The sequence below is a fragment of the Pleurodeles waltl genome, chromosome 1_1, assembly GCF_031143425.1.
Source record: "Pleurodeles waltl isolate 20211129_DDA chromosome 1_1, aPleWal1.hap1.20221129, whole genome shotgun sequence".
Lineage (NCBI taxonomy): Eukaryota > Metazoa > Chordata > Amphibia > Caudata > Salamandridae > Pleurodeles > Pleurodeles waltl.
In genome coordinates, this window is record NC_090436.1 from 458848832 (window position 1) to 458875649 (window position 26818).

At 43.0% G+C, this 26818-nt stretch overlaps 1 protein-coding gene across 1 annotated transcript in view; it reads left to right on the forward strand.

Annotated features, from left to right (window-relative positions):
- The window catches only part of LOC138285162 (versican core protein-like), a 151430-nt gene that overhangs the window by 67648 nt on the left and 56964 nt on the right, over positions 1-26818 (forward strand). Inside the window, exons 6-7 of the mRNA XM_069224767.1 lie at positions 8318-8611; positions 21065-24283. Coding sequence (XP_069080868.1) covers positions 8318-8611; positions 21065-24283 — 3513 coding nt within the window. The remainder of the gene's footprint in view (positions 1-8317; positions 8612-21064; positions 24284-26818) is intronic.

Genomic DNA, 26818 nt, shown 5'->3' on the forward strand with positions numbered 1-26818 from the left:
TAAAACCTAGACACCAAGGGGGATCCAGGGTGGGTTGACTTGAGTGGCTATTTGTGATGAGTGGTTGCTTTACCCAGAACCCCCTGCAAACCTCATACTTTGACTAAAAAATGCATTCTCCTGATATTTCTGTGATTGAAAGTTCTGGAATCTTCACAGAGCCACAAACATCCTTCCACCCGGCATTCTCCTTAGTCTTCTGATGAAAATGTACCTTACTTGTATGGGAAGGCCCAGTGCCCGCAACAGGAAACGGCCCAAAAACGCAACATGGATACATCAAACACAAAACTCACCTGTTTTTTTGCAAAGCGAATAGCTGTAGTTTTTCATCTCTACTTCAGCCAGCACCTATGGAAACCTAGCAAACCTATATACTTTTGAAAACTAGACACCCAGGAGAGTCCAGGATGGGGGTGACTTGTTTGGCTCTTACAAGACTCTGTTACCTAGAATTACGTGCAAACCTCACAATTTGTCTAAAAAACAAATGTATCTCATATTTCTATGATGGAAAGCTCTGGAATCTGAGGGGAAACACAAATTTCCTACCACACAGCATTCCCCCAGGTACCCCGATAAAAATGCTTCCTCACTTGTGTGGGTGGGCCAAGTGCCTCTGATGGGGAAGGGCTCAAAACGTATTGTGGACACATCAAAATGATTTACCACAAAACAACCTCTTTTTGCAAGGGGGGGCACCTGTATTTTGGTCCCGGGCTCAAAGGTCATCTGGGGAAACGTACCAAACCCAGACATTTCTGCAAACTAGACACCTGGGGGAGTCAAGGGTTGCTTGCATGGATCCCCCAATGTTTTTTTTTTTTTTTTTTTTACCCAGAATCCCTGCAAACCTCAAATTTAGCTAAAAAAAATAAATCACATTTTCCTCATTTTTATGTGAGATCACTGCACCGGCACAAATTTCCTACCACCTAGCATTCCCTTCAATCTCCTGATAAAAATGATACCTCAGTTGTGTACGTTGGCCAAGTGCCTGTGACAGGGAAAGGACAAAAAGCTGTAACATTTGAGGGGGAACAAATGCAGGTCCAAAAGGGCAGTTGTTTTTAGTATGTTTTTAGGCTGACTCTGCGTTGAGCACTTACACAAGTGGGGCAGAGCTTTCATAAGTACAGGTGGACTAATGCTGGGTGGTAGGATTTTTGTGGATCCATCTCACAAATGTGGGGGAAATGCATGTATTCAGGCAAAGTTGGAGGTTTGCAGGGCATTGCGGATAACAAAATGGTGTGAGTGCATGTGAAGCAGACCACCCTGGACTGCCCCAGATGTTTAGTTTACATAAGTGTCTGGGACTGGTAGGTTTTTCCAGGTGGCAGTGTACACAAGCCCAAAAACTGCAGCTGCTAACAATTGCAAGTGGGACAATATTGGGAATTAGCCAAGCTCTCTTGTCCCATATGTAAAATCAAAACCCAAAAAGTCAAATGTCCTCTTGCTTGCCATTGAGATTGGATGCTTTAGTCTACGGGGGGCAGAAAGACTGTTGCTCCCTTCAGTTGGGGTCAGGGGCATATCCATGACCATGGTGATGGGCAGCACTCCTCTATTTAAAAAAATGCTTCCATGGTGTCTAGTGGATGTTCTGCCTGCCCTTGAAGGCAGATCAGGGGTAATCATCCCCATCTGCCCCTCAGGAGGGGCAGAAAGACTGTGCCCATTTATTTTTGGGGTTGAGACATTGCCATGCCCATTCTGGGCAGCCCCTACCCCTACACTACCCCCACAAATCCCTGGTGCCTAGCGGGATTTCTGCCCCTCTCCCCCCGGGGGGAGATCAGGCCTATTGCCCCCATCACCCCCAGGGTAGGCAGAAAAACTGTGCTGATTTTTTATGGGTGGGCTGGGGGCATTACAATGCCAATTATTGGGATTTTTCAGCCCTGGATGAATAAAAAGGAATCCCTGGTGTCTAGTGGGCATTCTGCCCCCTGGGGGGAGGTGACAAAAAGACTGTGCTGATTGCTTTTTTTTTGGTGAGGGGTGGTTGCAATGCCTATTTTGGGCAGCCCTTACCCCTAAATGAATAAAACAAATCCCTGGTGCTTGTGGGACTTTCTTCCCCCCCACCCCCCAGGGGGACAGATCAGGAACTATTGCCCCCATCTGCCTTCCATGGGGCAGAAAGACTGTGCTGATTTCTGGGAGAGGTGGAGGCATCACAATGCCCATTCAGGGAAGCCCCCAACCCTAGATGTATAAAATCAATCCCTGGTTTCTAGTAGATTTCTACCTCCCCAGAGGGGCAGATTCAGGGCTATTGCCCCCATCTGGCCCCCAGGGGTATAGGAATACTAAATATGTGCAAAGCCCAAGGGATTGCTCCCCCGTTCCTGGTGTCTAGCAGATGGATCCTTGCTTGGGGATCGCCCTCCTATAGTCAACCCCAAGCAGTGATCTACTAGGGAGGGGTACTATTGGAAATGGAGATTCTTCTCTTTCCAATGGTACCTCTCCCATCTGCCTTGGTGCTCGGGGAGCTGAGACAGCCCCCTGAGCACCAAGGCAGTGAAAGTGATATGAGCTGATGTGCTCATTTCAAGTTTGTTTTCAGTGAAATGATGTCAGCGCGCCATGCACGCTGTTTGTAATTTCACTGAAAGCCCAATACAGCCTTGGGGCCTTGGGAAGCTATTACACAGCTCCCAATGCTGTTTTATCAGAAAGGAAATTTCTCGGGTGCCAGTACCAGAGGGATTTCCAGTGCCATGTGTGTGGACAGCCGGGAGTCATCTGACACACATTGCCACTGCAGCATCGGACAGCTCCAGGCCATCTGACGCAGAGAAAGGGTTAATGTTTATTCAAGGAAGCCCAAGAACACGGTCTGCCATTTTAATTGGATGCCTTGTCACCAGGCCTTTCGGTAGATTTAATGGAGTTTGTTTTATATTGTGATCCTCTTTTGTGTGTGGCCAGGCACACCAACACACATATAGATACACACACTGACACATGAACACTCACACACAAAGAAACAAACATGCATAAAGAGACACAAACACACAGAAACACATACACACAGATGTAAGCGCACAAATACAGATTCTCACGAACACAAGTAAATGATTAAACATACACACACATTTATACGAGCACGTAATGGAAATAAAACAGTATTCCAAAAGATGCTGGTATAAATGAATTGCCTGTTGCTATTGATATTTTCTTCTGCAAATAACATGGAGGTGACACATGTACAAACCTGAACTATGAAGCAGAACTAGAACAGGCGGAGATGTGTGCACAACAAGGCAGTTCTTAGTACTGTTTAGTGACTCATTTGTAGGCATGTTTATTACAGAGTCCAGAACACAACATAGACATTGTCCCACACCCATCATCAGATGCCTTGAGTTTTCATTCAATGAGGCCTGAGCTCATAAATATTTATTAACACAAGGGTAACTTTGTGGCACCTGCGCCGTGAACAGAGGAAAGGTGCAGGGGAGATGAGACTGTGGAGAGTATACTCATGGAATGAGAACCCTCTTTGGATCACAAGCGATCAATGTATACACTGACGTGCCTAGGGCTTGGTGAAACCACTGTGGCGACCTGGCTCTGCCATGGAGACAGGCACATTAATACTCTTCCCAACGAGGAGAGCAGTTTAAGTGTGATGAGCTAGCCACTAGTGAAAATAAACATAAACTACAGGTTCAGTGACGAGGTCATCATTCTGCTAAAGAGGGCTTTAGCCCTTGTGCATCAAGGCAATTTACCATAGACACAGACTGGGTAAACCCCTTTCAGACAGCAGAGAAAGCCCAGGCGAGAACCCGCAGGCACCCTGGTTGGTTCTGAACCATGACTTTTTGTTTTTTTACTTTAAAGTTTTCTTCTTTTTTCTTCTCTCTTTCCATTCTGTTATTCGGTTGTTTTCATTCGTTTGTGTTTCTATGTTTAACGTGGTAAAAAATAATAGGTTCCAACATACAGAAGTGAAGAGTGATTGACCGACAGCTTGTGCAGCATCTGAATATTTCCTGTTGAATGAGTGATTAGAGTCTCTTGAGGTCTCTGTTATGTTTGCGGAGCTCTGTGAAGGAGGGAGTGATAAAGCTATTAGTACTCAGTTCCTCTTGAGATGGTTAAGTGGATAATGGTTTACTTCCGGGTTGTCTCCATTTCCTCTGATTTAAAGAACGGGATACAGTCTGCTGGCTAATCTGTTGACTGTTGATTTAGGAGATTTGAATCTAATCCCAGGATCCCACTTCACATCATTGTGTGTTCACAGGCAAATCACTTTATCCGACTGTGGTTCAGTTAGCAAATTTGTCAAATGTAGCCTCTTTAGAAGCTTTCTAATCCCTTGTGCTACCAAAACAACTTCACATCTGAAGGAATTTCCTTAGAGGACTTAAGGATGGTTGCTAAAAACGGTATTGGTGCTGCTCACCAAATAGAAGAGAGATCAATCATACAAGGTTAGCGAAGTGATACTGAATATGAGCCTAAAGCACATATATGATGGGAGTTTCAATAACTTGAACGAAGGCAGCCCGTGCTAATTCTGCGAAAAGGATACTGAAAACCTAAGTATCAGTGTGACTGATTGTTAGTCATTCACTCTTCTAGTTTTCTATCTTCAGTTTAAAGTTTGTTTGTATAACAGTCTTCAAAGCTGAGACTTGCAGTACCTGGTACCTCTGTGATACTGATAAATCAAAATTCCTTAAATCACTGTTTGTTAATAAATCAGCTAATAAGTCTTGGCTCCTTACATTTGTACCTTGGGACTCCGATTAGCTATCACTGTCTTACAGGAGTAGTGCCATTTCACCCTGTATGTCCTCCTATACACTGCCTGCTCATTCACCATAGTTCTGATTGCAACTGTGATTCACGACTCCACACTCGCTTGGTTTGTGCATGATCTTGTCAGGCGATGCCTGGCATATTGACACCATTTTCAGTTCATTTCTTGCCCCTTTTGACAAGTTGTGAATCTCGTCCTCCGCATTCTTTTACACATCTGGGATTCCCTGCAGTATGCCTCACCAAGTGGCCGAGTTATTTCAGACAAGAAACATACAAACTATTGATGTGCGCCCTGTTCCTCAAGGAAACAAGGGAAGAGAGACATAGGCCCTCATTCTGACCTTGGCGGGCGGCGGAGGCCGCCCGCCAAAGTCCCGCCGTCAGATTACCGTTCCGCGGTCGAAAGACCGCGGCGGTAATTCTGACTTTCCCGCTGGGCTGGCGGGCGGTCGCCTTCAGACCGCCCGCCAGCCCAGCGGGAAAGAGGCTTCCACGATGAAGCCGGCTCGGAATCGAGCCGGCAGAGTGGAAGCTGTGCGACGGGTGCAGTTGCACCCGTCGCGTATTTCACTGTCTGCGCAGCAGACAGTGAAATACATGTAGGGGCCCTCTTACGGGGGCCCCTGCAATGCCCATGCCAGTGGCATGGGCACTGCAGGGGCCCCCAGGGGCCCCGCGACCGGACCGCCGGGATCTGGATGGCGGTAGGGGGGGTCGGAATCCCCGCGGCGGTGCAGCAAGCTGCGCCGCCGCGGAGGATTCAATGGGGCGGCGGTACACTGGCGGGACCCCGCCAGTGGTGCTGGTCCGACCGCGGCTTTACCGCCGCGGTCGGAATCCCCATTGGAGCACCGCCGGCCTGTCGGCGGTGCTCCCGCGGTCCTCCGCCCTGGTGGTCAAAGACCGCCAGGGTCAGAATGACCACCATAGTCCTCTCCTGGGCCGTAAAGTTTTGTATGTTGAAAGGTTAATTTAGCATTCACATTGACAAGTAAGGACTCTCACCATGCCTATCTAAAATATTCGCTTATGCTGAGAGAATGTAATAATTTGTTAAAATAAACCTTATCTCCCTGCATTGCCAGGAAATACTCATCATTGTGTTACCCAGGTCACACGTCCTCCCGTCCCTTCAAAAACGTCACATATTTATTGGTCTGCATGTCCTTGAAGACATCCCAATATATTTCGCTCTTAGCTGCTCGGCTGAGCTGAGTCATACCTGTCTCGTGGTCCATATTGGTTTACAGCCCTACGAGAGTGAAGGTACCTGGCTACTGCCGCTGGTCATTGTATTACCTCCTTTGTTCAGCATTACTCACACCTCGTCTTAGCTGCCGCGAATGGTGCATAACTACCAACGTGCACCAATAGCGTAATTTCGAGTAAAACCGCAACGCCAAATTGCTGAAATTACGCGAGACTAAGCTGGTGTGTTGAGAATCCCACCCAGGCTTAATCAGAATTGAGCCCTACACCACCGCAATTCATGGACAATCCATGATGCAGAGATTTTCCTTTATCATCACCTTCAAGTTTTAAAGTCAGAGATTGTCTCGCTAAAGAGCAACAAAACATTGGTTCCAAAATCATAGTGTTGTTCTAACGCATCAACACTGCCATCATGTGGCCAAGTATGGAACTCTTTTTATATCCATTTCTTTGATCTCACTGCAGCTCGACTCAACACCGTAGGCAATCTGCCCACACTACTTATGAATGCAAAGTTAAATCAAAACTTCTCCTTAGCATCAGCTTGACTGACTTTCAGAATTAACAATCTAGATATCCTTAAGTCAAATAGCTAAACGACTTACATATGTTTCGGGGGGGTGGGGGGGAGGAAGAGGGGCGGTGGAGGGGGTTGTGCCCATTTGCGCTGGTTCCTTGGTGTAGGACCGGTGTATGCGTCACTTTCACTTCAATTGTTGCCTGTGTCTGCTGAATCCTCTCCTTGTTTTGTAAGCGGAAGCATTTGATTTTACAATCTGCAAAAGTTAATTTAATGTGGGTGCATGGAGTCTGTAGTACGTAAATATATAAACTGTTGTTGCCCGTCGTTACAATCAGAAATCGTGTAGCGTCGATCGAGCGACTGTGACTCCTTTCACTGCTACCACTGCTTTTGCCATTATTACTGCTGGCACTGTTACTCCTACTAAATCTGACCCTATAGTGCTGCATCTCCTAATCCTACCATCATTATTATCAGCACCTTTACAGCTACTATTCCATCTGCTCCCAAAACTTCTACTACTGTTGCTAATACTACCGCTAATACTACTGCTGCCCCATAATACTACCACTGCTGGTCCTACTACTATCATTACTACAAACAGTGGTATTACTAGTACTGCATCGTCTCCTATACTTCTGCTATTACTGCTGGTAATTTAAAAACTGCCCCATAATATTACTACTAGTGCTGCTACTACTACTTTCATTGCTACGACAAACTTCCTGCTACTACTACATCTGCTCCTATACACCTACTACTGTTACTGCTACTACTGCCCCATGATACTACCACTGCTGCTACTACTACTGTCATTACTACCAACACTCTTACTGCTTATACTGTATCTGCGTCTATACTTTTACTGCTACTGTTACTACTACTAATACTGCGGCCCCATAATACTACCACTGCTGTTACTATTAGTATCATTACTACAAACACTATTACTGCTAATACTGCATCTGCACCTATACTTTTACTGCTACTGTTACTACTACTGCTACAACTACTGCCCCATAATATTACCACTGCTGCTACTACTATCATTACTACCTGCATACTTCTACTGCGACATCTGCTCCTATATTTCTGCCTCTGCCTCTACTGCTACTACTAATACTACTACTACCTCATAATACTACAACTGCTGTTACCATTACTATCATTTGTGCAACATTGTTACTGCTACTGCATCTTCTCCTATACTTCTAATAGTACGGTTACTACTACTACTTATACTGTAACTGACCCATAATGTTACTGCTAGTGCTGCTAATACTCCTACTACCATCACTACCTACATACTTACTGCTACTACCACATCTGCTATTATACTTCTATTACTACTAATAATACTGCGCCATAATACTACCAGTGCTGCTACTCCTACTATCATTACTACCAATCGTGGTTCTGATAGTCCAGGCACTTATCCACTGACATGTCCTGCTAAGTTTCAACTAGTGCAACGTGTCTGCGGGAGACGCAGCGGGGGCGGTGTTACTGCAATGCTCCAACTACCAGCTCGAGTGGAAACACCAGTGTCTGCCCATATCTCGATGGTCGAGGAGTTTGCCATCAGTAATCACTTCTCACTCTTTCTGGATTTACGTCTGCATTTTCAGGAGTGAGTCACACCTTCCCATGGGGTAACCTTTAATGACCTGGACTCTGTGCGCTTTACAAGTCACAATTTATTTGTTGCATTTAGTAGGATACATGTTCTCAGTCCGGCTCCCCAGACTTGCAGACGTAACTGATGGTGTGACTTTATCTCCCTTCACACAGGTGAGGTGTTTCACATTAGTTCTCCAAAGAAGCTGACGTTCGAGGAAGCGAAAGCGGCCTGTGAGAGCAAACATTCCGTCCTGGCGTCTGTGGGCGACCTTCATGCTGCCTGGAGGAGAGGTTTCGACCGCTGCGACTATGGCTGGCTCTCTGACGGCAGCGTGCGGTACCCCATCTCGGTGGCTAGGCCTCAGTGTGGAGGTGGGATGCTGGGGGTACGCACCAAGTACCTCTACAAGAACCAGACCTACTTCCCTGACCCTCAGACCAAGTACGATGCCTACTGTTTCCAAGGTGAGTGTGTGTCTGAGTTTCATTCCTGGTTGCTTCAGTTACAATGTCTCCGTGAGAGTGTCTAAGGAGGGGACATCTTTCTTCACGTGTTGACATTCTGCACCCTGTGTGGATGCTTGTACATGCCTCGAAGATGTCTGAACACATGGGACCTCAGTCCCTTTGTTGCTTCTGTGAGCAGCTGTCTCTTGCTCGTGATTGAAGTGTGATTTACTCAACAATGTCCATGGGTGAGTACAGTTATCAATGAAATACATATTTAAGAACTTACCTCAGTGTAGCCTGGGTGAGTGCAGATAATATGGAACTATGATAGAAATGTTTCACACCTCAGATGGTTAAAGGCAGTGGACGAAGAACGAATATTTGCATTAAATATATTTTTCTAGACATGATTTGTTTGGCGTGGTCCATGTTTTTAGGTGATTAGTAAATGCACAACTTTTCCGTTCAGTAGTAGTTTGCAAAATGATTGAACCAGCTTACAAAACCATTTACGGCTGTAAACCTATGTTTAAAAGCCAAAATACATCTATTGTTGCCTGCCAGCTAGCCACGAAACTGAAACCTAGCAGGTGTAAACACTTTTACTACCTTCTAATTGTGCACAACAGCTGTGTACATTCACACAGGAGAAACCCCCTGAAAGAAACGGGAGATGATAGGCTCATAGCACGTTTAGCATTAAAATATCGTAAATGCCCACGAACTTGTTAATTTATTGACATTCACAAACTCTTTTCCTACCCATTTCCACCCCAGCAATGGTCAGCATTTACTCTTTTTCTAGGGTGGGAAGGGAAACTGAACACCCCCAGACTTTATGGTGGTGCAACATAAGGGGTGTTTTGTTGGAGAAAATACTTCCCTGTCAACAAAAGCAAGAAAAGGCATGCATTTGCACAGCAGGCTCTCTCCACAGTGCAGAGATGTCACCTGAATACAACTCACACTGGGGAAATAGCAGCTACCACACACATCTCAGCAGTACACCCGCAAAGCTACCACTGGTGCATCATTCTAGCCATACTACTGAGAGATTTTATGAATTCCAAAAGTTATACCTTTAGACTTGTGCATAGCACGGCATGCAAATATTCGACAATGAGTAAATATTCAACAGGTTTATGTCAGTCTCCATTATGAAGTGCTGAATATTGCGATGTTAACACTTTAGGGCAGATTTACAAATATGTCATGTAATGCAGAAACCAAGTTTGCTGGGCAAACTTACTCGAGAAGCGGAGAGCAGGACAATGCCATAAGTGCAGAGATATTGTGCTGTTTCTCTCCCCCAGAGGTGCTGGTGCTCTTTGAGGCTGCCAGGCAACACCCCACAGCATTGCACCATAGTGCAAGAGTGTGGGTGCTTTGGCTAGCCTGGGTTTCATACTGGAAGGGTGTCCTTCCATTACAAAATGCAAAAGGTACCTTTCCACTAAAAACCTTTAGGCTTAGACCAACTTTAAATCTTTTCCCACACTGGATGTCTGTGGTTCAGTACAGCACACGTGCACCATTGGAAACGTTAGAAGAAATAAAAACATTTCTCTTTTTTAACACCTGCCACGAGGAGGCGTAATTCTTTGGCACAAAGCCCTGTCTGCCATTGTCGGTAGACCGAGCTGTGCATCAGAGCCATAGGGGAGTGTATTAGAATGCTATGGTACCACACATGGAACTACCTCTTCAGACAAAGCAAAGCATAAAGAGCTATTTGCATATTTTGGCAGCTTTCCAATGCAAAACAAGATTTGCACTGGAAAGTAAATAGTTTATCAAGAGGTTTTAGCAATTTGCATCCATCTTTGAGACTTTGCAACTGCGCAGCCTTGATAAGTCTGCACCTCCGTGTATGGCTAAAAACTACAGTGGGTTATTGACTTAAAAACTGGCTATTGTTACCTTTAGTCTCAACAGCTGAATCAGTGGTGACTAATTGGAAACATGGAACTCCACTGTGAGCTAAACAAAATCAAGCAGGGCTCTGTAGGTAGCTGGAGCACAAAGGTCTGCAGTCCAGATGCTCAGAGTGTGAAAGAGGAGTGATGTCATGCTACAATATGCCCCAGCAAAGTTTCCTCTGCCTCCTACTGCTAGCCTGGGTCTGTTCTCACTGACTCAACTCTCCAAGTGCCAAAGACACATGTTATGCATTTAGTTTGAAACAAAATGGCTAGAGCTGTCAGCAGGACAAAGGCTTTCTCATACGCCCCAGTTAGGGTTGTGCCAGAAAGAGAGTTTCTGTCTTAATCATTATCAAAACAAATCTTTCTCCCAATAAAGGAGACTTTTCTCCAGTGCCGTCACCATCAGTTGATTGCCAAAGGCATAGTACTATCCCCTTTTATGGAAAAACGCATAAACTACTTTAATTTTTACCACTGGAAATTGACTCCCAACTTCCTGAGCCGGAAGACTTCAGTCTGGCATTTCTGCTTTGTGTTGGTTACACAAATCCACAGTCCCTTTTCATTCCTTACTATTAAACGAGTTAAAAGAAAAAATTAAACTGCAGCATCAGCACATACTGAGCTTTTCTATAAAGAATATGGCCCAGCGCAGAAGTAGCCACATCGGCACACACATGAATAATTCTGCCTGTTACACATGCATTGCAGTTTTGAAATAGTTTGTGTTAGAATACTTTAGTGAAATTATCCTAACTACGTTAACTAAGTAGTGGTATACGATTATCATATATTTGGTAACAGAGAATACCCACATAAAGATATATATATATACCATATGTATATATATGACACAATTATTTTCTAGACATTTTCTGCATTATAAGAGAATTATGGAGAAATACATATATATGTTTATGTATGTTTAAAATAACAATAGTAACTATAGTGAGATACATGAAATGTCTGAATAGGTCAGTGACACTCAGTAAATTGAATTTTGTTGAATAACTTGTAAGTGAGGAATAGTAATACATATGCCACAAGAGCCCTCAGATATTTACCGCTTCTTTCTGTCTATCCAAAATCATTTCTTAAAGGTATAATTGATTCAAAATGTATAAGATCCAGCAGAGGCCGTTCTATGTTAAATGAAAGGATATGGTACAATAACATGAAACAGCTTACGCCCAAAGACACCCACACATAGAGATTTGCTGTATAACTTCCTGACTAAACTTTAACCAGTTATGTAAGCATTGTTGTAAATACAATTAAACCATAGGCCTTATATGAAACCCATGACAAAACTGTGGGAAAAGGACTGTCACAAACTATAGAACATTCTGATTACTAAATGGGATAATAGGGTTCATTTTATGCTTTCTAAATCCTGGGAGATTCTCTGGATGGATGCTTACCAAGCCAGGGATGCTCTTGAGGATATTGTTTCCCTAGAATTCCTTAGGCCTTCCAGTAAATTCTTCATCAGCCAATTGGGGCTATCTGTTGCCATTGATTCCCTAAACATAAATCAGGCTTGCGGGCCATAATCTTGGTGGGGAGGGAACTCCGTAGCCAATGGATTTCCCTCCCCGTCAAGATATGAACCAGGCCCTACATGTTGCTGACATGCATTGTTTTGTGTACATAACAGAAAATTTGCATATATCTAACTGCTTCCATTAACTATAAATGAAACTGACATTTCATCATTTCCTCAAAAAAGACATTATACTAAATAATTGCTTATTCAGGTATATTGAATGTATATTTATTTGATGATTTAGGAAAGTTATATCAGAGTATAGGTGTGTTTGACACAAATCAGAATTTAGAAAATCCCAGCCCATACTTTGGGTGAGTTACATCAACACTGGAGTATTGTAAGAAAATGCAACATATTTCTTCAAATAATTATTATAGGAAGTATTATCTTACATTAATTTGTTGTACAAATAAGTTATGCCAGAAATACTTCAAAGCGAATCTTTTAAGTGGAACTTTCCACTGTGCTTAAATGGGTCAGCCCACTTTAGCCATTGTCTCACTTGGACTGTGAGTGAGGTCATTTTGCTTGAACACTTGCATACATCTGCATAAAAAAAAGTGCTCCTCGGTGCTAGGGCTGATTTATTCATACTTTACTATGCCAAAGTTCTTCCCTTTCTATTTGTTATCCCTTTTTTATTTTAGTTTAGTCAATCTGTCAAACTGTGGAGCTTATTTACAAGCCCTGTGTGCCACCGGTGTGCCACTTTTTATGACGCACCTGCGGTGCATAGGGCAGGCACATATCTACAAGGCCACTTAAAGACACTTTGCATGGCTTTTCATGGCCTTGTAGATTTGGTGTAAGGCAACATAGCGACTTCTGCTGCGTTGCCTTATACTGCATCAGGTAGGCATACCAGAGGCGTTGTGGTGGGGTTCCCACACAACATCCATGGTTTTGACACATTCCCAGATTGACAGGGATCTGTAATCCTGGGAATGCATCAAAATCTTACATCTCCCCAAGGGAGGAGAAATGAGGAGAAATATCTGTATTTCTCCTCGTTTTTTCCTCTTTCTATCTGTGCTGCATTCTGCAGCACTGATTGAAAGAGGAAAAAGGGTCCATGGATTGTTTTTGATTAGGAAGGCATCCCTTCTTACACACAAACAATCCTGTCTGTGATCCAGGCTTCCTTGCACGGTGGTGCAAGGGTTCCTGCATTGGTTCTAGGCAGCCCATTGTGCACTAGGGCAGGGAGAGAGGACAGAAATGTGCCATATCCTGCAGATATGGTGCATTTCTGCCCTTTTCCTGTGGCGCAGGACAGTGCAGCAAGGTTATTTGCTGTGCTATCCTGTGCCACGGGGCTTGTAAATAAGCCCTCTGTGTCTTTAAGTTGCAGTAATTCAAAGGCAAAAGTAACTTTTCTGAGTGAAAATAAGAATCATATTGTTGTCTGAGGGTTTGTACATCTGCTCTAAGTTCACCTGCCTGCTAGGTAGCCGTCATATCAGTTTATTAAAGTTATTTCCTTTAGTTATTTATTTATTTCGATTTTTTGTTGTAAGCACACAGCCATCACTTTTGAGTGGCTGCATGTTTTCTTTTTTTTTTTTCTTTTTAAGTCGAGTGCGTAAGCACTTTGACCTGTTGTAAGTATAGTGGGCTTTTAAACACGCCCACTGCATGCCCATCACTTTCACTCGTTTGTGGGCTTACCCTTCAAAAATCCTTTGCTATCATTGGTAAATGCTTTATGTCTGTCCCTCCTCGGGCGGTTTTGTACTGCCTTGGAGACTGCCCCTATTACATGGATAATTGCACGATTCATGATACTTTTGACTGCGAGCAAACTTCTTTTTCTTTTTGTGTCTCTCCTTCGCGCTTTTGCTCATGGCGGCCATGGTGCTTTGAATCGGCTCGCTTTTGTCAACTAATGTTTTAATTTTTATTTTCAATTTAAGTGACAAGAAAAGTCCAGTTAGGAATTTAGAACGCTAATAGCTCTAACTCTAGGAAATGTGAGACCCATTGCATTACAAATTCTTGTTTCGTTTTGTGGCACACATTGTATTCAAAATTTAAAAGTCACAATAGAATCAGCTTGGCCAAGACCAAGTCTAGTGGCTTTGTCAATGCTTGTTAATTAAGGTATTGTTAATGCCTTTTGTCACTCAAGCAATTGGAGGCAGCCACTTTTTCCCGCACACACTCCCTCCTGTACGCCATGGAAGAATCATGGCATTCTCCACTGAAACATCAATTGTATGTGCATTTCTTTAACGATAAGCAGAGACAATTGATAACCAAACCTTCCTTTGTACTTGAAGATTCAAAAATCCTCACACCACTATATGCATCTGAAGGAACTTCACGTTTCTGGGTTGATCTGTGATGTAATATAGGCAGTCTCATGGACTTTGCCTTTTTCATCCTGAATTTGAACCCAGGTTTTGAAAATGTAAGCTGTGTGATCTGAGACACATCATGCACGTCTCTTCTCCTAACTGTAAGCGGGACCCTCATAAAAGCTGTCGTCTTCTGGATTTAAGAGATACATAAACACATATATCCAGTTTCCAATTCTAGTCAAATGAACCCTTTTCTTCTGTCTGAAACGGCAGCCAAGATTTGCTTTTTTGTGGAGTGTCTACGTGTTATAATAAAGGCTTGTAATATTGCACTACGAAATGCAAACATTAAAAGCTAATTAGCAACAAAAAAGTCTAGACTGGGGTGCGGGGGATAATCCAAAAAGCACTAGGAATAAAGGATTGTGGCTCCAGGCTTCTTGTTAAAGTAATATCCATTCAACTCACTCCAGCAATAACACACTTTAATTTAATTATCCCAACTCAATTTCCTTACTTAAACAATTTTGAGAACAGAAGTGAGCTGTTCTACATTGATAAAACCGCCATAGCCATATAAACAGTGATACAGTCAATCTAACATCAGCCCCTTCCTTCCTAGCATGAAAGAGGCCCATTAAATGCACCAGATAGCCTTTGATCTGCATAACAGTGGGCCGGATAATTTCCGTTCTCTCGTGCAGTGAAGAGACTCCCGCATTTCATTAGGAAGTGCTACTTCATTATGAACACAAAGAGCACCCTCTTTTCCTCAAGCGCTTGTGATGCAGGAGCTGCCTTCATGCAATAAAGGCAGTCTGAGAAAAATACAGAACTAGCTGCAGCATGTCTTACCGTAATAAAGTGAGTACAGACAGTGACCGTGGAAAACAGCTGAAACACCTCCAGAGCCACCTTTTGTTTTTCACCTCGGCGTGACCTCCCGTACTCTGGAAAAGTGGTTCTCAACCTGTGGTCCGGGGACCCCTTGTCATCTGCGAAGCCTCCTCAGGTGGTCCGCAACTGCTTAGAAAATTAAATAATCTTAACAGATTAAGGGCCAGATGTAGCAAAATCCTTTTTTGTGACTTGCAAATTGGGAGTCTGAGCGACTCGCAATTTGCAAGTCGCAAAAACGGATGCAGAATGGTGTCTCAGACACCTTCTGCGACTCGCTATGGGGTCGCAAAGACCCACCTCATCAATATTCATGAGGTGGGTCGCAGTTTGCGACCCCATAGCGAGTCCCTGCACTCACAGGGATGGTGGCCTGCTGTAGTCAGCAGACCTTCATGTCTGTGACTGCTTTTTAAATAAAGCAGTTTTTTTTTTTTCATTTTGCAGCCCGTTTTCCTTAAAGGAAAACGAGTTGCAAAATGAAAAAAAATCCGAAACCATTTGGTTTCGTTTTTTTCAGAGTGGGCAGTGGTCCATAGCACCACTGCCTGCTCTGAAAAAATATTTATGTCGACATTCACAAAGGGGAAGGGGTCCCATGGGGACCCCATCCCTTTTGCGAATGTGTTACCACCAGTGTGACACTGGTGGTAACTGCGAGTTGGTTTGCGACCACATTCGCGGTCACAAAGCAACTCTGAATTGCGATGCGAGTCGCAAATTGGAAGGGAACACCCCTTCCTATTTGCGAGTCGCATTCCCAAATTGCGAGTCGGTACCGACTCGCAATTTGCGAATGTGCATCACGTGAGGCCGTTTGCATGGCGCAAACTGCGTTTTTCGCAGTTTGCGCCATGCAAACGGCGTGCTACATCTGGCCCTGAGTCCCCAGTTTTCAGTAATGACTCAGTGGGGTGGGGGCTCCACGGATTTCAATAATGATTCAGTGGGAGTCCCTGGGTTCCATTAATGATAAATTGGTGGTACACAGAAGTCAGTAGTTTGGGAACCACTGCACTAGACCGAATCTTGCAAAAATGAATGATCTCAGCAGACCCCTCCCGTCTGTGAGGACTCACAGCTTAAGTCCTAGATCCACGCTTTCTATCATACCTGATAGGTGGGTAGGATTTTGGCCACGCTGCCTTCCCTGTGACTTCCTACCTGGTTGGTGGTTTCGACCTTCCATCCCCAATTGATGCCTTCTGCTATCTCTACCCTGGTAGGTGAGGCTTCTGGTGTTAGTGAGATGCATTTATCATGTTTGTGCATTTTCCTCATGACAACATGTTTCCATCCTGTTCCTTTTGACCATCTAATGCCTTCTTCTGGGAACTGTAATCTTGATTTCCTTCTTTTGAGATGAATAGTCTAGCATGCATGATAAATGAGATTTGTTGGAGAACCAGCTAAGGCACTGACATCATTTCACATGGAAGAAAGAACGAGAGGGAATATTGCTCTAATTCCATCTTCTGGCCTGCGCCTTCACCTCTCCACTTGTTACTTTTGTCGTATGTGTTTTTTTCATCATCGCCCACTTCTCCCTTGTCTAGTCATTTTGACAACTTCATGGTAAAGGCATAACACGCCCCCCGCTTCCCATCCTGCCAGTTAACTTTAGCACAAGAGCACCTACTCGGTTTTCCTCCTGCGAATTCTTCACACCACTTACAAGAAAACACCCCTTAATATTATTCAGAGCAATGTTTGACAAGATATTTTTTTCAAGGAAAAGTATTACCTTGTTCCCAATAAAGAAGTGTTCCATGAAAATGCCTGCGTCCATTTGATAAACGGAAATGGAGGGACATTATTAAGATGTGAATATAAAATGTGCCATCTGCGGTAACTTCCATTCCAATTTGCAAACCTGCATTAAATCTACCATTGATTTCTCTACATGATGCCACCAACAGTGCAAGTTAACAACGCATTGCAATGGCTATGAACAGCCTGTTTCAATACCATCCAGCGTCGAATCAGAGATCATTGGAAAAAGAAATAGAAATTTGCAATATATAAGAAAGAGTTTGATTTGAACACTTTTTTCGCTGCTAGGTTAAGCAGAGAAAAAGATGAAAATGTACCTTGGATGAAGAAATATTTCGAGATCTACTTTTCAAAGCCTAAACGGTTGCATGCTGGCGACTTGGTATGTGTTTAGATGCAGTTGCCATAGCAACCCTTTCTCATTTCCCCTTTGACCCTAAGAAAACGAGCTCATGCGCTGATGCACTCCTACTGCCGATCACCGCTGGTTTTTTCTATGCCAGCTCATTATTTTTATCACACTCGTGTGATCTTGCGTAAACCGTCACTATTTGGCTAAGGGAATCACACGTAATTGCTGTTCTCCTTACACTTATGCCAACCATGAGGCTACCTCTCCTGCGAGAGTTAGTTCGGTTTAGATCGAGGACAAAACGACTTGCTGGGGCCGGTTTGTGTGTAGCAGTTGCACGAGTTGCCCTAGCTACGTTCATTGCACAACTTGCAGAAGCAGAACGGAAAGATCTTGGAATGAGGGAAAATTATGAGAGGTCATAGTTACTAGTTAGAAGACTTTGAAAATGGGGATCTTTAGATAAAAAACATCACAACATTTCAGATGGTCACTCAGATGAAGTCTCTTAGGTAATATGTATTTCAACCCATAGTTTTTGCAAGAATTATTGCCCATTTTTATCTTTAGTTAACTATGCACACCGGCCATACTGACTCCATATGTAGCCTCCCTATGTAGCATAGATATATCCACCTCAGGAGCCTGTCTTTGGTAAGGGCAGGCCCCTGAGCAACAAGGGGTAGCATTGTGTGCTCCCGCCGTGGGGGGCGGTGAGGGCCTTTCTGGGCCTTAAACCTCATCCCCTGCCCCATTCATCAGAGGTTTTGCCTGGTGTGAATCCACGTCCCATAAAACCGAGCCAGGTGTTCCCACACCAGGTAACCCACAGTGCAAGAACACCAGTAAACTCATGGTCTTGCAGAGTGCTACTACTCCACAGTGAAGTAGTATGAGCCCCCATCAGAAGGAAAATGGAGGCAGTGTTCTGCTCTACATCATTTTCACAAAAGATGTAGGAAAATAAGGTTATTTATGCTCTAACATAGTCCATGTAAAAAAAAGAAGCGTTCAATACATTTATTTTGTTTTTATTTCCCTAAACCTGCTCTTTGGTATCTCCACAGAATTGATACTCTACTGATATAATTTTAGAGAAAAATCGCATGTGCCAAGTATCTTACATAAATAAAATATTTCTCTGGAGCACGCCTAGAAGATTTGTTAGTTGTTGCAAATCTTCTAAATGTATAATCACAAGCCAGACAGTCTGGTATTTAAAAGTCTATTTCGAGAATGATGCTATCTTTTAAAAAATAATTCAGTGTGTTTTGATGTGTCTCCTAAGCAATATAATGTTTCCCTAAAAAGAAGCAATGCCCTACTTTAAAAAAAGAACATCCCAAGCATGAACTTTGTAATTTCATTCATAATTTGAATTCTTCATCATTACTTTATTTTCACCAATATCATGAACTTCGAACTTAATTCAACAATATTAACTGAATTTCTCCGTTTCTCTTGACTTTGTTCACAACATTTCTGATTGTAAGCAACAAAGCCCTTGCTTTTTGCCCTCTAGATGTTCTTCCTTGTTGCCCTCCAGGTGATGTAGTCCTGCATGTATCTAATTTATTTAGCTGGTACCTGCAAATGACTCTACATTGATATCCTAAAGAAGCATCTTCCGCCATATATTTAATACCCAAGAGGCTGTCCCTCGAGAACCAGATGCTAACCAATTGTGTACAGTGCCGTCCTTCCCCCCATTTACCACTGCTGCCAGAACTCCAAAAAGCACAGGTCTAATTACCATGTGTTCTTGCAAATTATAACTCAACTGAAGGCTCATTCAGGCCTTGTTTAGGGCCAAATCCCACTGCCTGTAAGTCTGTCCATTATTTCCTATGAAAGAAGAGAAGACTCTTTTCAACTGGTACTGTTTTTGTTTTAATTTTCAAATCTGGCTTGATACGAAGTGAGCTAGTCTCATTCTTAGTAAAAGGAGTTTATGGTGACAAATCTTGTTTGATGGTTTTAGGCTAAATCTTTGTTTCATGCGCTAGGTTTATAACTCAGGCATCCACTAAGATACTTTTCTCACATAGTAAAATCTGTGTCCAGTTGTACTTTGGCACATCCCTGAGAACTCACAAATCGCTAAGGGGCAGATTTAAGAGCCCCTACTTCCTCCTTGCGCCACATTGGCGTCATTTTTTTTAATGCTAATGTGGCCCAACAAGTCCAAAATCGATGGCACAAATTTACAAAGAGGCTAAATGCATGCTTTGCACCACTTTGTAGCTCTTGGCGCTACATTATGCCTGCGCCAGGCATAGTTTGTGCAAAGGGGGCGTTCTCCCATTAGGGGGATGTTTACAATAGGCCTCAATGGGTTTTGCAGGATTAGCGTCAACATTTTTAGCTCTAATTATGCTAAGCTCTGAACTAGGGTAAAAAATGTTGATGCTAGTTCCCCCAACTACCGCCATGGTGTGCCGTATCCTAGATACGGCACACACATGGTGGCGTTAGGGGGCGCCAAGGGGCACAAGAAAAGTGGTGCTGCACTGGGTGCAGCACCACTTTTCCTAAACCAGGCCCTAAATCTGACACATTCACTAAAGAGAAGTATACAAATTAACCTACTGGCCCCACATCGCCATAAACTATGACTCTATGAGTACCAGTAACAATAACAGTTAGGTAGAGTTAAGCAGGGTATAAAAACCAACACGAAAACAGATATGAAAGTCATAGAAATGTCCCATAATTGACCCTTAACGATTTTTAGCGCATACACAGTTATAAAAATAACATTGATGTCTCTAAATATTGTTATTCTATAGATTTAAGTTCAAGATTTCTTTGTTTACACATTGAAGAAAATACTACATTTTCACAGAAAGACGTTGTGATACCACATATTCATCAGCATCTGCCTGCCTGAGGTTGTTAAGCAAAACTGACAACTGGTGCCTGGATGAGGCTTGTGGGAGGCTGGGGCATTTGATTTTTTTTACAAATTCTGGGTCAAGAATGTTATCTTTTTGGCATCACAAGTGACAAGCACCTTTTCCTAAGTTAAATGATTGTCTTCATGGAAAGTGAAAACATGGCAGCTCGAGTATGTGGAGCTATCTTGGGACTTTAGCTGTAATAACTTGTCATAAATAAACAGCATAAGTTTGCTTCAGAACCTGTAGGTGGGGGAGGCCCTGACACAGTGCAGAGCCTAAGTAATGATGACTCCTCAGGGCCTTGTTTCTCGTGGCACAGGTGTCATAGGCAGAAAAAGGTGCATTGTCGTTCAGAAGGAGATGAGCCCTGTCCCCCTCCTCTGTGTGAGCCTGAGAATCACAATCTGCACAGGGACAAATGGACCACCAGGCCCGTGTCCCTCCTGAACTGTGACTCCTGGATATTAAAGGACACCAGTGAAGCTGGCGCGCACCCTTTGGTTTAGCATTTAAGAAGAAAGTTCACGCTAAAGGAGGCACGGCATGTGTGCCAACAACTCGGCAATGCTCGCGAGAAAATACTCGTTTCGTGTTTTAGTAAAAGAACATAAACTGTAAATGCATTTCACTCATGCATATTATTTTATTATATTTATTTCCATGCTCTCTTCTCCAAGCTAGCTATACTATATTTTACTTTCAATTTGAAATAAGATACACATTACAATGTTATTAACTTTTTCTCATAAACTCTGCATATTTGTCTTTGCAGGAAAAAAGAAAATCTCCGACTCGGCACCTGTTATTCTGCTTTTGCCTGAGTCTTCGAGTGTGGTCCGAAAAATTGAAGCACTACCGGCAAAAACCACTCTTAGGCCACCTACGACAATAACCCAGGAAGTTAGAACAGAAGCCGCGGAGGTGAGCAGCGTACATGGAGAAGTTGGAGGAAAAGTAGAAGAAAGTCAAACGGAGAGGCCTTTGCCAACAACACCACTTGCTCAGTCTGTCACGGACGATTCGGCAACAGCAGCGCCGGCGCTCTTGATACAAGCAGAAGGCACCTCCCCTACAGACACAGAGGACGCCACACAAGATCAGACTGAGAAAATGGCGGACGGAACCTCAGTGGCAACAACAAGCACAGCTAAAACAGAACAACTCGAAGAGAGCCATGCAGTCGTTGACTTGTCAGCTGAACCAGCCACAACTCGCGTCACCCCCACAGTTGTGCCAACACAGAGAACCAGTGTGGATATTACTGACATTGTCAGCAGTTCACAGAAACCCATCACTGATCGATCACAACTTGGAGAAGGCGAAGAAGGCAGCCAACAACTGTTAACTCAACTGACTGAGACAAGCACAAAAATTGCTCTTTTGGATGCCTCTCTGCAAACCACCTTGCAAGACAATGCCACAATCGAACCACTGGAAACAGAGAGCTCAGTGACCCTGACAAAGGAAGAAGTGCAGTTAAGTGCTGAAACCACTAAAGAGTCAGTCGAAGCAAAAAGTCCTCAAAACCTTACATCTATCATAATTCCCAAAGGAACATACACAGATCAATATGAACCCATAACCGACTTAGATGTTGAAACTGTAACAGTACACCAGATTGCAAGTTCTACAGCATTTACAGATGTAGATATCATCACAGTATCTAAGACATTCACAGATGGAAGCAGTGTGACTATGCAAGAATCCTCAGTACAGGATGTGTTATCATCCACAGATAAAACACCCCTGTTTGTAGCCTCATCTAGCAGGCAGCCCTTTCTGGAAGTTATCACTGTTTCAAAGTCATCACCAGATGAGGCAGATGTGATGAGCAGCGAGGCTCCTACAACTGTGGCGGCAGCTCCTTACGTGGCACAGACATCTCTTTCAACTCCGGGTGAAGAGGAGGTATCATCAGGAGACCTTGAAGAACCACTTTTCAATGTAAGGGCTACGGAAGCAGATGGAATGACAACTCCTCTTGTTCCCACAACCATTCCATTAGTGATAGAGTGTGACACCAAACCCGGATCAATAGATACTACCACTCAGTCTGAAGATTTAACAGAAAGTACATCTCAGTTTGTGGCTGAAGGAACACCAGCTGCTGTTCCATTCTCTGACAAAACAGAGGGGTCAGGTATGCTTGAAAGCAAAGATGAAATGCAATATACTGAAAAGGTAGAGAACAGCACATCACTTGTTACTGACATTTATAGACACGAGAGTGCTGCTGTATCTACTGAAGTTACGCAACTCTCAAAAGTGTCAGAAGACCAGTCTGATATAAGAACCCTTCCAACAAAAACAGAAATGGTTTCTGAAGGACTTACATCACCTACTTCCTTTGTAATGGAAATAACTACCAAAGGAGAACCGGAAGAAGCTGTCTCTGAATCTGAAAGAAGCAAAGCACCTTCTGCAACGGAAAGGCCTGAGCACAAAGATGAAGATGGCACACTGTCTACAGTGACAGAAAGTAGTCATCAGAAAATGTCAACGGTGACAGAGTTTGTCACCTCTAGAGAGCCTGAGGAAATTACAGATGTCACTTTAGGGGCAGAAATTCGGGTGGATACAAATGTTGAAGGCAGTGCCATGGGAGAGGAAGAGTCAGCAATTTCAAAAGAAGTGACTACACAGCAAGTACAAACCCAACGTAGTGATGAAACAACATCTATTGCTACTACGACAGATGAACATACTTTGCATGTAGATCTAACTGCTATGGTTCCTCATGCATCATCTTCTGAGAAAGATGCAAGTCAAGTAGTTGAAGCAATACCCACAGCTCAAGTGCCAGAAATAACCTATACAGAGAGCACGATTTTAGAGCAGTCAGTTTCTGGCTCAGATTCAGCTGTGGATGTCACATCTTCACCAACACATGAGCAAGAGGTGACATTAAAGCCAGATCTCCAAGAAGATACAGAAGGGTCAGCAGATATTGGTAAAGAAGATACTACTGCAGGGGAGCTTACCCCTGGAAAGATAATTATTGTTACATCTGAAGCCCCAATTGACAGCACAGCCCCTGAGATATCTGCCGAAGTGGATACCACAACTGAACAGGAAATGAAAATTGCAGATATAACAACAGAAGCACCAAGAATTAAAATTGAAATGGTGACCCAGGCTAAACATGAAGAAGAAACCGACAAAGTGGGTCCTCCGAAAGCAATGTCTGAGGAGCCTTTGCTACCTGAACATGTGACACATGTACCAACAAGATCCGAAAAAGAGGAAACATTTACCAAAGACAGCTTGGAGGGTTCTGGTATGCGTGTTGAAAGCACAACTACTGAACAAGCTATTGTTTCCGATAAAGAAAAAGGCATGTTGCCTGTTTCAGAAACTCTTAGTACAACCTCACCCACTGGGGCAGATGATGTTGTCGTGACTGTGTCATCAATCCCTGAAAGACTGATCTTGCCACCGGAGAGCACAGCTGAAGTGGGTAAAGAAGAAACATTAACAAAAGACATTCCTAAGCAAACAGAAATAATACATGCAAGTAAGGCACCAGAAGCAGAAACTGTTGCAAGTGATGTCACAGTGCAGGCAATGTTGCCTAGTTCTAAAGATACAGGCACACCTTCTCATGAGGGGATATTGGACAGTCATACCCCTACGAGTACCCATCAATTCATATCCACACCGCTACCACTTCTTATTGATGGGGAACCTGGCGAAGAGACGAGCAAAGACATGCTGATCATTGAAGAATCTGTTTCTCCCTTTAGGGGTACTACTGAAGTCGATTTGCCAGGCAAGAAAACAGAGACAGAAATAGATTCTGAATATTTCACAACAGCAAGTGATACCGTGATTTCACTGCCAACAACGACTCCAGCGTGTGAGGAGGCTACTGAGGGCTTGGAGCCAACCCAAGAAGCTGCCCCTCTGTCGGAAGATGGATCTGGTGCACACATTCCCCATTCTTTTGGAATCATTCATGTGATTATGGTTAACATCACTGATAATGAAACAGGTATGCAGAATGTTTTTCTATTCATGAGAGAATCACTTTTTTGTAAATATAATTTATCATTTACGAATATGAACATCACTATAGTAAACTCGGTTTTAAAGACCCAAAACATCAATTATTTTCGAAATGGTACAATTTAAATGTGCAAAAAGTATGAAGAATAATGTCTAGTCATTTATCAATGAAGGGTCTACAGTTTAATAAATATGGGGCAGTGTCTGTGTATTGGGCATGAACTTAAGCTATTAATGTGCATATGTATTTAAATATTGGTCATTTGTGAATGGATACAAAGTTAGAAATAACCACTTTAAAGGGTCGGATTGAGTCAAATCGGATAGGTCATTGATGGGTAAGCAGAAGGATTCGAAGTAGGTAAAGACATAAGTAGGTAATATAACAGATCAGTATGAGATAGTCACAGGCATCTTCAGGGTTACAGGCAGGTTGACAAGTAACATTTTTAGAGTTTTAAGCAGAGGTCTCTATATGTTGTGTGTATGGTGGTCCTAGGTTTGAAGCATGATGGGCCTTTGTTCTGTTGGCTCTGTCAGGGTGGCAGATGGATCTGACGTATATGAGGGCGATCACAGGTGGCCAATGTAGTTCTTTCACCGATTCACTAATAGAATCATTTGAGTTCAGTTGGAAAATGAGCCATTCTGCTTCTATCGAATGGAAAGGTTGAAGTTTTCTGATTAGTGCAATCGACAGACCAAGGTGAAGGCAGGTGGCATTAAAGATAATGTTTGCTGGGCTTGATGATGCTTTCAACTGAAAAGGCAGAAATGTGGTGAGGTTACTGGCATAAGAGGCTTATATATATTATTACATAAGCTTTGTAGGAGAAGTTGTCATTAAAACGACTCTTTGCTTCAGATGGCAGAAATTAGTGAAAGCTAAAGCCAAAAAGAGCATTGTTAATGGCAAATGGGCTGTCCAAATGAAACCAAAATCTAGGATTTTAATCTCATTTCAAATAAGTTATTTTGAAACCTCCTCACATCTTGTAACTAATTCCTAATGGTTGTGATCCATAGAGGAATTTTTCCATGCTACGGCAAGGTTTGAAATGGTGAACCAGTCTCATCATGTTACGGTGGAGACCAATGAAATTGGATGCTGCCAACATGTACCAAAGTAAGAGAGTGACAGGTTGAGACATTTCTTTAAAGTTGGATTTCGGGATGCAGAACAAGACAGGTTCAAGTCTCTGTTCTGGTCAAAAAGCAGATTGTCTTTTATATTAAAGTGAGATTTCTGAATCCAGTTTTAGAGTGGTTTGAATGCTGGGTAATCAATCAATAGTTGATCAGTGAAGGTTCGAGATTGCAACCCCTCCATGTTTAAGCGAAGGTGGGGGTTCATTTTGATAGAATGGTTTGTCTATGGTGGCAGAGGGAAGTCCTAAGAAGAATGTTGGTTACAAAGTCAAACATTGATGATGGAATAACGTCAAGCATTCACGAGAAAAGGCCTGCTGCTTCCGTAGCATCTAAAATCTCATTCTTAGTGAATGACCTGACAAGAGAAGCAAACAATAGCATATACTGCAGTGTTTTTGGCCTTCTTGGGTTTGATGATGTTCTCTTCTATGGCCCTGATTTAATACTAGGGGAAACACTGCACATATTAGCACACTTCTTAGGAATATGGAAGAGTTACTAGGTGCACTTGGTTTTGGTGAGGCGGTTGCAAATTTGGAAATGTTACTTGGTACATTTTCCTATGGTTAAATTGTGCCAGTATAGTAAAGTCATTTAGTACTTATGTTGTTGCTCTAGTTCCCAAAGGGCTTTGTGGAATTGTTAGATTTTTAACATACATGCCAACAATGGCTTATAATTTACTCAGGTGTTCACCTTGTACCCCCAGGCTCAAAGCGGTGAAAGAGAATCTTAAGAAGGCCTTGAAGGTTCTGTTGCATATTAGAATATGACACACAGTTAGCAGTTAAAGTTGGCACATGTAAGATGAAATAAGAAACTTGTATGGAGGGAGAAGAAATGTGACATCTTCAGGGATCAGGACATAAATCTAAGGACATATTTGTGAATGGCAAAAGAATATAATTTTGCAGGTTTATGCTATAAATATAAGTGTAAAACAATTAGGCCCAGATTTGCTAAGATTTTCATCGGGTTGCATCATTTTTGTGGCACAGCCCCGACGCAATCCATGTTGGCATTGACTAAGCCACACGAAGTCTATTTGTGTGGCTTTGCTTGGTTTGGTAAATAGAAAGTAATTCAGTGCAGTGCATAGTGCTGCCTCGCCTTACTTGGCATCAGGTAGGCATTACATGGGTTGGAGCATAGGTGTTCCTATGCATCCACTCATGTATTGTAAGACGCAAACCCAGATTTACAAAGGCTTGTAACCCTGGGTTTGTGCCAAAACATGCACCTATCATATAGATGTGGAGCAAGAAGAAATATCTATTTTTCTCCTTGTTACATCATCTTTCCATGTGTGCTGCAAAACTGAAGCATACATAGAGAGAGGAATATGCTATACCTTCCTGTACAAAAACAA